This window comes from Primulina eburnea, chromosome 16 (assembly GCF_022965805.1).
Source record: "Primulina eburnea isolate SZY01 chromosome 16, ASM2296580v1, whole genome shotgun sequence".
In the NCBI taxonomy this organism is placed as follows: Eukaryota; Viridiplantae; Streptophyta; class Magnoliopsida; order Lamiales; family Gesneriaceae; genus Primulina; species Primulina eburnea.
The window spans coordinates 11,796,505-11,810,509 of NC_133116.1; the positions used below are offsets into that span (position 1 = coordinate 11,796,505).

The following is a 14,005-nucleotide window of genomic DNA, read 5'->3' on the forward strand; positions in this document are numbered from 1 at the left end:
TCTGATGAACAATGACATGGCATCATTGCTCAACTGGTCTGCAGCTTTCTCAACTGAACCCGTTGGTTCTGTTCTTACAGCAGTTAGAGCAGTAGTTGCTGAGGGTGTAGATGGTTCTGCTTCTCCTCGAGTTTGCAGCTCAAACTCATAAGCTTTCAGGTCAGCAAATAAATCATGAATTTCAACCTTGTTCAAGTCTTTTGATTCCCTCATGGCCATTGTTTTGACATCCCATTCCCTGGGAAGTCCTCTGATAATCTTGAGAGCCACTTCTTTATTTGTATACACTTTTCCAAGTGCATTCAATTCATTTATGATTCCACTGGTTTTTTCATCATATTCAAGCATTGACTCTCCAGCTTTCATTTTGATGTTGTCAAACTTCTGCACAGCAACAAAGAGTTTGTTTTCCTTCGTTTGCTCATTTCCCTCACATAACTGAATCAGCTTCTCCCATATTTCTTTTCCTGTCTTGCACATCTTGATCTTACTGAACGTTATTTTGTCCAGTGTTTTGTACAGTATGTCCTTGGCTACATTGTCAAGGTTTGCTTTTCTTTTATCTTCAGCAGTCCACTCATCTCTGGGCTTTTCGATTCTATGAGGTGCCCCATCAGTGATAGCAACTGATGTGTTTGCTTTCAGAATTTTCATTGGCCCGTCAGTTATGACGTACCACATATCATCATCTTGTGCAGCTAAATGAGCCTGCATTCTGATTTTCCAGTCGTCAAAATCTTCCCTGGAAAACATAGGAATTTTGTTGAAAGAAGACATAATGAATCAGTTGAGAGAATATGTTCTTTGACAAGATAAACTTTGCTCTGATACCACTTGATAGGATCGGTTAACTGAAGGTGAAGTGTTTAGAAGGGGGGGTTGAATAAACACTTGCTGAATTAAAATTTCTTCGAAGGGTTGAGTTCAGTTCTGTTATAAACTGACTCAAGATATCTCGTCTGTCGATAACAATCAGTTAAACTGATAAAACAGTTGCGGAAAACTAACTGACTGAAAGATAGAATAAATAACTGAAAGTAAATAACACGTGAATTGTTTCTGGATGTTCGGAGACTTGAATAACTCCTACGTCACCCCTTCTATCACGAAGATAGGATATTCACTAAAAGACTTTGATCAAATACAATAACGTGTACTGACCCACTTCAGTTTGGAATTATCTATTGCCAAAACTGAAACTCTTAGTTAACAACTCTTTTACAGATCACAAATGATCTTAGCACAACTTATACAATCTATCGAAGATTACAAAGTGTTTTTCTAGCTCAAAACGTAGCCTGAATGCTACTGATAAAACTAATAAGCGTGAGCTTTGATTTGATGAAGGTGAGTGAATATTTTCGCAGAGTAACAGCAAGTGATTCGAGTAGTTCAGAATGTTAGATATTCGGTCTGTTCTTCAGCTGCTCTCTTTGACTATTTATAGGCTTCTATCAACGGTAACATTTATTTGAAATAAAGCCCGTTATTTGCCACGTCGACATTTTCTGACATTCGTACACTGCAACTTCTGAAATGCGGTGTTCCACTACTACTGTTTCAGTTAGACTGTACTATATGTCGGTTGTCGCGATCACCTGATGACGTGTTCAGTTAGGAACACACTTTACTGATCGATGGTTGAGGCGCTTAAATAATTGCTGAATGTTCAGTTACGTAAACAGTTAGTAACTCGTTGCGTAATTCAGTTAAGCCTGACGCCCTTTCAGTTGCTCGATTCAGTTACTTAGTTCAGTTGTGTTAATTTGTCAAACTCCGGAATATGGTTTCCAACAAACCATGATTTAGGCTTTGAGATCTGTAAAAGCCGCTCAAAATTTTGGGACTCCACCATTTTTCCTAAAACTTTTCACGGTAGCCCACCGGACTCCCACCGCTATCCTTCTCCTCCGTCCTCGCCACCACACCGACGAACGCCCTTGCCTCGTCGTCGCACAAAATTAAACAGGTTCGTGTCTACCTCGCCAACACACTACTGTAAAATCGATTCTTGATTTGGGAAAAAGAGTGGGTTCTTTCTGTTTGTGTGAAAAATCGATTCTTGATTTGGGAATTTGTAATGCAACTAATATTATTCTGTATGTTTTGAGAAAGTGTGTTCTTTCTGTTTGTGGGATATATATATGTGAAAAAGTGGGTTCTTTTTGTTTGTGTGAAAAATCTATTATTGTGAAGTCCCAAAAATTTTAGTCCATATGAACCACGTGTGTGCAAGTTATTAAATTCCTTATGCATTTTATTAAATGATTTTAATGCATGCTTTCATTTAATTTATGAAATTTATTATTTTAATTATTTATGTTTATTTAATGTATGTTAAAATGTTTCTTGAGTTTTATGTTTCAGGCGATTATTCGAGGCGAGATTGAGGAAAGGAGATTGGGACGATTTTTAGTAAATTTTAATGTGGTATTTCATTTTAAGTTAGGTATGAGACATTTTAAATATTTTATGAAGTTTTAATATTTTTTTTAAAAAGTCTAATTTATTTATTTATTTCTTTTAAGAGTTTAAAACTCTTAAAGTGTAGCAAATGTGCATTTTATTTTAAATTAGATAATTTTATAAAATTAGTGTGTGTTATTTTAATTAGAGGATTTTATTTAAAGATTAGTGGAAATTATTTTATTTAAATTGTTAATTGAGTTAATATTTTTTTTATTAGTACCTTAATGATACAAATAAGCAATTTATTTCCTAATTTCTACTACACAACTAATGCACACACCTAAGTCAATACACCACACCCATATATTAAATTATTAAAACACACCTTTAGCATACACAACACACACACGTATTATTTATTTGGTCAAACACATCTTCAATTTGTTCTCCTAATGCACACATACATATATTCAAATATTTATTTTAAATTTACACATACACTCACACTTTAATATACACCACACACATATATTCAATTATATATATATACACATACACGTACAACACCACACACCAAACACATTCCATTATTTTATATTTTTTTAGTAGAAGGGAAGTGGATTAAAACTCATTTCTATCAAACTTTTCTCTTCATTATTTTCTTTTTCCTTTCCCTTCATCGAGCAAACTTTTCTCTGAAAAATATCCAGCAAGTTTTAGTGAGTTTTCTTCAAAGAAAATCAAGCCACGTTGTCCCGGATCGTCTTCCGTATCATCTCCGCTTCGGTATCGTCGTTATGGTATTTTTAAATATCAAAAGGCACGTATATTCTGTTCTTGATGCATCGATCTTGTCATATTATGCGTTGTGTTGTTATTTATGTGAAAATTATATGTGCGATGCGTAGAAGTTTGAGCAATCACGTCTAGATCAAGTTTGAAACAATTTTGGATCACCAAATTCACGTTTTTACTGTTCTGTAATATACTGCGATTTTTCGGTATTGATTTTGAGAAAACTTTCAGCGTGAAAATCGTAGATCTTTTCGATACGTTCGATTTGATATAAAATTCGTAATTTTTGGATAAGAAACGAGCAAGTTATGATTGTTTTCGTGGGACTGCTCAAACTGAAATTTTTTTAATCCGAAAAATAATACCTTGCTGTTCCTTCGAAAACTGCAATTTTTCAGTACATATTTTGAGAAAACTTTTAACTACAAAAACGTAGATCTTTTCGATACGTTCGATTTGATATAAAATTCGAGTTATTTGGATTAAAAACGAGTGAGTTATGATGTTTTTAGTATGACTGCTCAAATCGTATTTCAAGAAAGTTATGAACTTTAATGTGTTCTTGAAGTTTTTATGTTGCAGGCTTCGTTGGAAATCGACGGGTGATCGTTGTTGCGTATAAGTATGTTAGTAAGGATGTTTGGAGTATTTTTGAGGCTTTGTTTCATGTTGATAGGCACTAAGTTGATTTTTGAGTCGTATGAACGAACGTTGTGTCGATTTTTGGGTTGTGTCGTTATTGTTGTTGGTTGGTTACTTTTGGAGTTAATTTTAATGTTCACTTGGGTTAGTATAACGTCTTATTAGTCTAAGATGGTCTCGTGGTGTCGTTTCATAGTTCGTACAATCGAGTCGAGATCGTTAAAAAGAACAAGTTCAGAATTTTCGTATTTTTTCAAACCAGTAGCCTACACGGACCTAGGGACGGGGTCCGTGCCCCTTCTTTTACATGACACATATGAGGAAGTACCTACACGGACCCGGGGCCTGACCTAGGTACGGGGTCCGTGTAGCTTCAGTTTTTGGGATAAATATTTTATCACTTAAGGTTTAGTTTGAGGTTTTATGCTATGATTTAATATGATTTATTATAAGGATTTCTAAAGTTGATTCAAGGGAAATTATAGAATGTTTTAAGAATTTATTTAGCTTGAGATTAAGCATGAAATTTATGTTTAAGTTGTGTACGTTAAGTTTATGAATTCATGATTAGTATGTTGCAGCAACGACCCCGATTGACATCCAATGAATCCCTCAATGCCAAGTAAGTATGTATGACGTGCAAAGAAAATATTTGAAGTTTTTGAGGTATGCTAAATGTCTTGTGACCAAAGAAAGTTAAGGATTGGAAAGCGTTAAATTATGAACGGGGACCAATCCGCCCGTTAAATTATGAACGGATTAGATCGTGGTTGTGAAGCGTTAAATTATGAACGTGGATCAACTGGTCTGTTAAATTATGAACAGGGATCTTATGTATGTGGCAGTGGATACGTCCCTGTCAGCCCAGTACTGTGGTTTGTCTGATCAGATATTTATTATGTTATGGGTCACTTGCTTTGAAACATCCTCTACGAAAAAGATGAAGTTACGTATGTTCAAGTATGCAGTATGTTTATGAAAGTTTATGATGATGGCACGTCACAGTATGTTTATTACGCAAAGTATTAAAAGTTCAAAGTTATTATTAAGAGTTCAAGTTATTATGAAAGTTCAAGTTTCAAGTTATGTACGCTCTATTTTGAAGTTGCATGTGATTTTATTATGTAGTACTAGTTATTCCCAGTTTATACGTGTTGAGTCTTTAGACTCACTAGACTTGATCGATGCAGGTGATTATGTTGATGAGGAGACAGGAGGTGGCGACCAAGTGGCAGGCTTGGACTGAGCGGGAGGCTAGACCCGAGGACCGCCAAGTTTATGTTTTAAGCACATTTTAAAATACTCTGATTTTTATGTTTCGATGGGAAATAATTTGAGCAAGTATTTTGTGAATCATTTTATTTGATGATGTTTTGAACAACCATATCTTATGGGGGATTTGGTTGTGGTATTTTATGGCAAATGTTGAAAGTTATTTTATGTTAAAGAAATTTTTTAATTTTTCCGCAAATTTTGAATGGTAAAAGTACGGTACGTTACAATTATTGATTTGTGAATTTGTACTGCAACTTATATTATTGAGTGTTATTTATGGTGACAAGATTTAAGAGAGCTATTGCCGCCAGGCCCATGTCGAGAAAATTCTTTCAATTTCTGACTGCGGGTGAGCTTCTTTGACTTCAGGCATACTTCATGTATTTAATTTCTATGTATTTTCTAGTTCTTGGGTTTCTTGATATTTCTATGTATCTGTTGTTATTTGGACTTTTGTTATTGTATTGTGTTGGGGCTTTTCTCGTAGATTGATCGAGCTTTTCATGGATCTGTTTTCGGGTTTCAGTTATGTAAAACTTGTTCTCTGATTGAGTTGAATCTTGCTTGCGAATGTGATTCTTGGGTTTTCTTTTGTCCTTACTGAAATTTTACTTTGTTGGGAATTTCCAGAAACCTTTTGTGGCCTGATTTTGACGAAACCTATAGTTGTTCTGTAGTCTTGAGTATTCTTCAGGATTGGTGATTTGGAACACAGAACAACTTATTATATCCCCTCACGACAAAGATATCTGCCGCGATGGTAAATTTTTTAATTTCGTGTTCTATATTCATTTAACCATTTTTAATTACAACTTATGTTATTGTTTTTTTTATATCATGCTTAGTTATTGTATTTTTTTGTAAAATTTTGTCTTGATGTAGGAAAAAACATATGTTGTTTTTAATGGGAGAAAACCCGGTGTTTATGAGCGCTGGGAAGAGGCTCAAGCACAAGTTAATGGCTTTAGAGGTGCTTGTTACAAGGGATATAGCAATAAAGAAAAGGCATTGAGAGCATTTGATGAATACATGAAGAAACCTTTCGTTGCTACTGGTTCGAGTTCAACGTCCGCTCCAATTTCGAGTGCAATGTTCGCTCCAACTTGTAGTTCAACGTCCGCGTCAAGTTCGAGCTCAACGTCCGCAACAAGTTCGCGTTCGAAAAAAAAACAAAACGAAAAAATAGCTCAATCGGTTCATGCTCAAGTAGAGTTAGCACGTGAGCATCAGAGAAATGCATTAAGAATGGAGGAGCTATCTGAAGAGTTGAAAGTCTTGCTGGAATCTCTACAATTTCGTGATGATGACTAGAGTTCTTCTTGGTATTGCTATGACGTTCTGTTTAATATTGTAATATGTAAGATATAATTAAGTTAGAAGTAGATATTTTTAAGTTAATGCTTTATTACTTTTGTTTAAGATATATTTTATGAATGCTTAGTTACTTTTGTTTAAGATATATTTTGTCAAGAATTTGTGTAAGATATTTTTAAGTTAATGCTTTATTACTTTTGTTTAAGATATATTTTATGAATGCTTAACTTTTGTCGCTTAGAAGAGCTACTAGTTGATTGATTCTCTATCAATTTAAAGAATAGTGTGTTGTTTGGGATATCAAAAATTGAGGGAAAACAAGAACGAAAACAAAGGAATGGCTTTGTAGAGGCAAATGTTTAACACTTTCTCATTAATAAGATTTTGCTACTAGTTGATTGATTCTCTATCAATTTAAAGAATAGTGTACTGATGATGATGAATGGTTTTGGTGCTTTCGTTTACATTGCAAACAAAATTTATGAAAATAAAAAATCAAGATTCTGCTTTAGTTTATGAAAATAAAAAATCAAAATTTATGAAAATAAAAAATCAAGGTTTTGGTGCTTTAGTTTACATTGCAATTTTACTGATACAAAAAAGTAAAGTATTTCAACATTCTTGAACAACTAATAATGACACAAATATGGTGTCATACACTGATGCTCCCAGAACATACTTCAACATGTCGTTTTCTCCTGTTTTTTAAAATCTACTGATATGGCAATACTACTTTGTACATTACAAAAGAGACATTACTCTAACCACATTACAGACAAAAAAAAAAAAAAAAAGACAACAAAATCTTCAATTTTGTCAAGCTTCACTTCATCCACACTACTGTTAATATTTGGCACCAACTGCTTTGGATTCGGGCCTGGTGGTCCTGTCACGATTGAAATGAAGGCATCCAGAGCTCATTCATCCTACGCTGGCCCTCCGTTGGTTTCCGAATAAGCTGACATTTTTTTAAGAAACGAACACATACGTATGAAAAAAGATTTTGGGTTCATATGATGTTTTCTAAGAAACTAACACATACATATAAAGTTCGAAAATTGAATGCTAAAAAACCACAGAAAATACAGGGAACGAATATGACAACAAGAAACAATTACCACGACAAGGACCTTAATCCTTACTTGTGATGATTGAGGACCCTGAAACTGATAAGGGAATAAATTCATTTCACCACTTGTACAAACATTTGTATTACCTTCCTGCACGAGACATAAAAAATATCGAAGATAATAACGCATTGATTTAATAGTGAAAATAAAAAAACAAGTTACCATCTGATTTGAGTACAATAAAAAATGTTGAGGAGGTAAAAATGGATTCGGCGAGAAAGTTAAATTTAAGTGTTGTTGGGATGGTATGTTGTTTTTTTCCCGTGCCGTGGTGTCATCTTGTGAACTTTGCCCCTTTCTTTTGCCTCCTTTTGCACCTAGCACATCCAAAGAAGATGGTCATCTAACTGTTTAATTAGTATATGATCACAACTTTGAATAAATTAAAACTTACTTGGAATTTCAGTTTTTTCTTTTCCTTTTCTATTTCTTTTTTTGCTCTTATTATCCCAATGTCATGTAATATTTGCATTTGTCACTCTTTTTGCTTTAGCAGTAAGTGGGTTACGTATTAATACTTCATCGATGTGACCGTCACTTGGAATATCATCACACGACGTCTCATCATCTACACTCAAATTCTGGACAAGGTTGGATATTTCATATGTTGCTGTATCAACCAACTTATACAAACTTTTTCTCGCATCCTCGTGAGATTTTCTCAGTTGAGTTAGATCATACATCGATCTCATTATTTGGTTCACAAACACCATTTCAGATTTATAATCACCACCACCACCACCACCACCACCACTTTCTCTGAAGTCATTGTTAACTCTAGTTTTTATATTCTTCATCCATCTCTTCAAAATGTAACAGTTGGGTAAAACAGTGACGTCGAAAGAGTTAAACACCATCAAAACATGCTTACACAAAATACCCATTGTCTCAAACTTAGAACAACTACACTTTATTTCATGATTCTGCTTATTGAACACCACTTGTCTGACCCTTGAGTTTTCATCGTGAGATTTTACTCTGAACTCAATCAAATTCCAATCATTACCAAAACAAGCTGGTGGTTGAACAGATTTGCAATTCAAAGAGTTAACCAATTCAATTTCGAATAACTTGTAAATGGAAATAGTGTAGACATCAGCAGCATGAATCAACAACGGATGATTTTTCAAAATCTGTGCAGGCTTACCATGACTACAACGGGTATCCTCAAACTTCTCCTTCTCCCGCCATTTATTTAGAATTTTTGTATAATTCATCACAAATTCATACAAAGTACACATTTTATTACCTGCTTTCTTCAAAACCATATTTGTGACCTCACTCCTTGAGGTAGCCAAAAGTCCTGCACTAAATTTTCCATTGCTAAAAGCAGTAGCCCATTTTTTCCTGATTTTATGCATCCCATTCAACCATTTATGACCACACAAATTATATGTATCGATCATATATGTCCACGTGGCATCAAATTCATCTTCAGATTCGCAGTAATTCATGCATTTATACCACAATTTTTTGAAATTTGAATCGCCATTTTAATTCCCAAAATGTGAAGGAGCATTATGATTTATATGCCATTGACATAAACGATGGTGTGACTGTGGAAAAAACCGTTTCAATGGCATTCATCATGGCCTGGCATTGGTCTGAAAATATAGTTTCAGGTTGTTTTCCATACATAGCATCAAGAAATGTTGTAAACAACCACTCAAAAGAAGCTTCGGTCTTATCTGACATAAAAGCCAAACCAAACAGCACATTTTGCATATGGTGATTTATACCAATAAATGGAGCACAAATCAAATTGTATTTGTTTGATCTATATGTTGTGTCAATCAACATCACATCACCAAAATATTCATAATCCAATGCACATTTGTAATCCCTAAAGAAAAAAATCATCACTCTATCGTCATCATCCAATTGCACATTCCAGTAAAAGTAATTCTCTTTGTTCGCCTTCTCAATAAAATATTGGATAAGTGCAGTTGCATCTCCATTCTCAACTTTGGTATGTTTTTTTAGCCGACTCATATGGTCATATGCATCTTTTCTAATAAAACCTAAATTTTGTGGCCCACATGCTTCATTTTCCATAAAAGAAACTGCATTAGAGACAGATATTCCAGCATTCACCATAGCTTCTAGAATGGATTTTTTTGCATGTGATAAATTGCGTGCCGATCTTAACAGGTGAGTTTGATCAAGTGCAAACATCTCATGATTATGCTCCTCAAAAAATCTACTCACCCGCCATTCACCCCCTTTTTCCCTTGTAATTTTCAATTTGGCTTTACATTGAGTTCTAGTGATCAACTTTTGATAAACTGGAATCCTTTTACTAGAACATTTTTCATCTTTCAAACCTTCACATGAGCAATTAAATTCCTTTGATTGAAGTTCATTAGTTTTGGGAAAACAACGTTGATCACCCTTTCTCACACTAAATCCCTTGGCATGCGCGTATTGACAATACAACAAATACGCCTCTTCAACACTATTCACAATTGAACCCACTGCTAGTTTGTTCTCCAAAATATCGACAACAGAAATTTCAGTTAGTACCTCAACGTTTTCTGGCATAGACAAATCAGGAACTCCACAATGCTTTTGTGAAATGTTATCCAGTTCTACTCCTTCAATGTATTCTCCCCCCAAATCTTCAGTTGGGTTGTCATCTTCCATTGTCAAGTAAAAAACCTACAACACCCAACAAAGATTCAACTACAACAATAAACATCAAGTTGGTTGCAGGAACATTCCAAACAATTGAATATTTCAAGCATATTTTCAATCCATACATATCTAGCTTACTTACTAAGAAAATTAAAAATAATCTGGAATGATAAAATGCTAAGATAAATACTTGTATCCTACATATGAAAGATTCTGAAATTTATCACTTGCCTTAAAAAAAACATCAACTGCATACTAGGTAACATAAAAATAATCTGGAATGATTAAATCATAAGACAAGTCCTTGAATCATATATATTTGGATTAGTGGTATTCTATCCAGGTATCATATTATGATGTCTTCAATTCTCTGCAAAAGCCCATCTCCTACTGTCAACACCTGTAGGCTTTGGATATTTGATTCAGGCCTCTGTTTTTCGGACTTTTGAACTAATGTAATGGGCTATGTCGAAAATCTAAAACTGTTCTGATCCCTACTCCATTTGATCGACTGTTTGGATTAAGGGCATTACAAGATTGTGGACAAACTAGTTCTTGTGATTAGGGGTGTGCATTCGGTCGGTTCGGTCACCAACCGAACTGAATTACCAATAACCGAACCGAACCGAATTTTATTTTGATAATCGAACCGACCGAATTTGTTTTAATAACCGATCACAAATTAATCGAATTAAAATCGCTTAATTCGGTCGGTGACCGAATTAACCGATTTTTTTTAAAAAAATAAAATTAAATATAAAAACATTAAAAATATTATAAATTATATAATAAATCTATTTTTTTTAAAAAAATTAATTTATTATTCGGTTAATTCGGTTAACCGATTTTTTTTAACGAAAACCGAAACCGAACCGAATTAACCGATTTTTTTAAACTTTCAAAACCGAATTTCCGAAATAACCGAACCGAATTGCCGAATTGACTCGGCTCGGTCGGTTATTTCGGTTTAACCGATATTTTGCTCACCCCTACTTGTGACTGTCAGTCCATACTATGCTCAACAACTTATTTCTAAAGGGACTTGGAAGGTCCTAAATGCTTTGTTCTGTCACTCTCTAATGTTTTTGTCTTTTGCATCTAGAGTTGGATTATCTTTTGATATTCTTTTGTTGTTGCAAGTAGTGGATTTGTAAATATAAATTTGTATTACGTGGCCCAACTTAGGAAATCACTTCTTCTGTGATTTCTGAAAGTGTTTTGAGGTGGCTATTCATTTTTTATATGCTTTCATTATTATGGTGGTGGTTGGGCACAGGCCTTTCCAGTGTTTAAGCAAAACTAGATGAATACATGAGATGAGAAGGGTTTGTGATCGCTTACCAATTCCTCTCAAAGACTTAGATATGAAAAAAGTCTGTAAGTTAAGGAAATTATTGTAGCATCTATGAATGTGCAAAAAACCAATCATATAAATTAACAACTGCTTAAACCTAGTATTATGGATCTTCCCGAAGAAATGTTTTTTTGCCCTCGTATGAATCATGCATTAATTGTGGTCTGATTTAGAAAATTGCTACTTTGGATGCTGTGGAGGCAAGTGGATCTTTATGGATAATACATCTCGGCCGGAGTTCCTCATCGTTACACTTAGTGCTTTGTTGACTTAACTTTACACGTTGAAAGAATAGTAGTAGTAAGGTGTAATTGTGTTGGAAGCATTATTTCAATAAGAACAATATGAGAGTGATGGTGTTATGTTGATGTCTTTAATTTTAAAAAATATCGTAATGGTGTATGTTGTGTGCTTGTATTTTTTTCTCGAAGGGAGTAGAACCTGCATCCACGTATCATAATTTTGGATTACCACCTGGATGGTACAAGGCATTGGAATGGATATTTCCGAATTGGGCTTGATTGTTCTTTTCATCAAAGTCTATATGTTGTTCATGGTTGCAGGTACAATGCAAGATGGCTCTACAGAAGGAGCTTGACCTTCCAATTCGACCTGATTGTCCTCTGGTCCGACCATGTTGTTATGTTTTGCTATATAATGATAGGATTATGTTTTTTTCTAGAATGGTATAGAAGTTTTATATTTTACAGATTGGCTTTATTGGGAGACTCGATTACCAGAAAGGTGTGGACATTATTCTCTCAGTGATTCCAGATCTAATGCAAGACGATGTCCAATTTGTAAGTCATCCCGTGTTGCATCAAATTATAGATGAATTCATGCCATGTAGTTCAGATTTGGGCAATGTGAATATGACATTTAGTACATCCACACCCTTAGAGTACTTCTTACCAAATCTTTATGCGTGTAGATGATTTACCATGCTTCAGGTAATGCTTGGATCTGGAGAGAAACAATACGAGGACTGGATGAGACACTCAGAATCCATTTATAGAGAGAAATTTCGCGCTTGGGTTGGATTTAATGTTCCTATTTCTCATAAGATAACAGCAGGGTAATAAAAGATTTCAAATCCCCGTTAGTTTTTATAATCAAGATAACATCTACTGACACAAGTTTTTGCAGCTGCGACATTCTGGTTATGCCTTCAAGGTTTGAACCGTGTGGTCTAAACCAGTTATACGCCATGAAGTATGGCACAGTTCCTGTTGTTCATTGCACCGGGGGGCTTAGAGTAAGATCACCCACCCAACAAGATTTCAAGCCTTTTGCTCAAAAGTTCTTGGTACAATGCTATAACGTTTTTTCAAATTAATCAGGACACGGTAAAGAATTTCAATCCATTCGCTAATAAAGGCAGCGGTGAAGGTACAGGGTATGTCTTTGAATATCCTAACTATGCATCATCAAGATTTTCTCTGCTATTTACTCGTTTGAAACTTCACGAGTTAGTTTTGCTTGCATTAAATTCTCGGGGCTTGTAACAGGTGGGCGTTTTCTCCCCTAACGACGGACAGTTTACTGGCTGTAAGTTCTAATAAACCTTTATTTCTGTTTCCATCCCCTGGCCCATATTTCTGGATCCTTCCCTACTTACAATAGACTTATCTTCTCAAAAAATGTATGCAGACGTTAAGAACAGCGATTGGGACATACAAAGACCACAGATCGTCTTGGGAAGGCTTGATGAAGCGCGGAATGGAGCGAGATTCATCATGGGATAAGGCAGCTGCTCAATATGAGGAAGTTTTTGAATGGGCCTTCGTCGATCCCCCTTATTCTGGGTGAAATAGGCCGATGACAAGAACATGAACAAGTTGCAGGAGAAGTAGAAAACTTGCAGAATGTTTGAAACAGTTTTGGTAGCTTCGCAGGGACGGGGGACTAACAACCGGCAACAATCCGTCATTTGATATGGGACAGGTCGATCGACTGGGCTCAAATTTTTTTATTTTATTTTTTGCAACTCTAATGATGATTGACTTGTGATTTGATTATGTTGTGCACCAATGTCCGATATATTTGCCCCGAAAATACCAAAAACTGGAGAGGGTGTTGTGGATGAAAAATGAGATTGGCCAAATTTGGATATAGAAATTGTAGCTTACCAAAAAAACTTGAAACAAGTTTATTAGATTCTTTTAAGTGTTTTTATTAAAAAAATAAAAGCGGTTCTTGCGTTTGAGGAAAGAGTGAGTCTCATGTGAGACCGTCTCACGGATTTTAATCTGTGAGACGGGTCAACCCACCCATATTCACAATAAAAAGTAATACTATTAGCATAAAAAGTAATATTTTTTTATGGATAACCCAAATAAGAGATCCGTATCACGAATACGACCCGTGAGATCGTCTCACACAAGTTTTTGCCTTGAGGAAATATTGAAAAATATCTAAATAGAAACATAAACCCAAAAGTCAGAGGTTCTAG

The 14,005-nt window shown here is 34.9% G+C and overlaps 3 protein-coding genes and 1 long non-coding RNA gene across 5 annotated transcripts; 2 read left to right on the forward strand and 2 right to left on the reverse strand.

Annotated features, from left to right (window-relative positions):
- Positions 1-2,911: 2,911 nt before the first annotated feature.
- On the forward strand, positions 2,912-6,589 carry LOC140817456 (uncharacterized). Of its 2 annotated transcripts, none has more exons than XR_012114770.1 (3): positions 2,912-3,229; positions 5,037-5,881; positions 6,004-6,587. It is a non-coding gene; the product is annotated as an uncharacterized lncRNA (long non-coding RNA). The 2 variants fall into 2 exon arrangements; XR_012114771.1 differs by lacking the exon at positions 2,912-3,229 and adding an exon at positions 3,237-4,512 and having other exon boundaries at positions 6,004-6,589.
- A 1,431-nt stretch (positions 6,590-8,020) lies between these two features.
- LOC140816034 (protein FAR-RED IMPAIRED RESPONSE 1-like) lies at positions 8,021-9,019 on the reverse strand. Its single transcript, XM_073175100.1, has one exon. It carries the CDS (start codon positions 9,017-9,019, stop codon positions 8,021-8,023), a length of 999 nt encoding a protein of 332 aa, XP_073031201.1.
- A 64-nt stretch (positions 9,020-9,083) lies between these two features.
- On the reverse strand, positions 9,084-10,208 carry LOC140816035 (protein FAR1-RELATED SEQUENCE 5-like). Its single transcript, XM_073175102.1, has one exon. It carries the CDS (start codon positions 10,206-10,208, stop codon positions 9,084-9,086), a length of 1,125 nt encoding a protein of 374 aa, XP_073031203.1.
- A 1,912-nt stretch (positions 10,209-12,120) lies between these two features.
- Positions 12,121-13,676, forward strand: LOC140816677 (soluble starch synthase 1, chloroplastic/amyloplastic-like). The gene is made up of 7 exons (XM_073176073.1): positions 12,121-12,179; positions 12,264-12,353; positions 12,504-12,628; positions 12,700-12,808; positions 12,894-12,949; positions 13,062-13,101; positions 13,204-13,676. Exons 1-7 carry the CDS (start codon positions 12,129-12,131, stop codon positions 13,360-13,362), a joined length of 630 nt encoding a protein of 209 aa, XP_073032174.1. The 5' UTR covers positions 12,121-12,128; the 3' UTR covers positions 13,363-13,676.
- The last annotated feature ends 329 nt before the right edge of the window (positions 13,677-14,005 follow it).

Bases quoted from the DNA above. Each gene is read 5' to 3' on its own strand.
- LOC140816034 (XM_073175100.1), bottom strand. From the start codon at position 9,019: ATGAATTACTGCGAATCTGAAGATGAATTTGATGCCACGTGGACATAT.
- LOC140816035 (XM_073175102.1), bottom strand. From the start codon at position 10,208: ATGGAAGATGACAACCCAACTGAAGATTTGGGGGGAGAATACATTGAA.
- LOC140816677 (XM_073176073.1), top strand. From the start codon at position 12,129: ATGGCTCTACAGAAGGAGCTTGACCTTCCAATTCGACCTGATTGTCCT. The intron at 12,180-12,263 runs GTCCGACCATGT...TATATTTTACAG, and splicing joins TTCGACCTGATTGTCCTCTG to ATTGGCTTTATTGGGAGACT. The intron at 12,950-13,061 runs GTATGTCTTTGA...GGCTTGTAACAG, and splicing joins GGCAGCGGTGAAGGTACAGG to GTGGGCGTTTTCTCCCCTAA.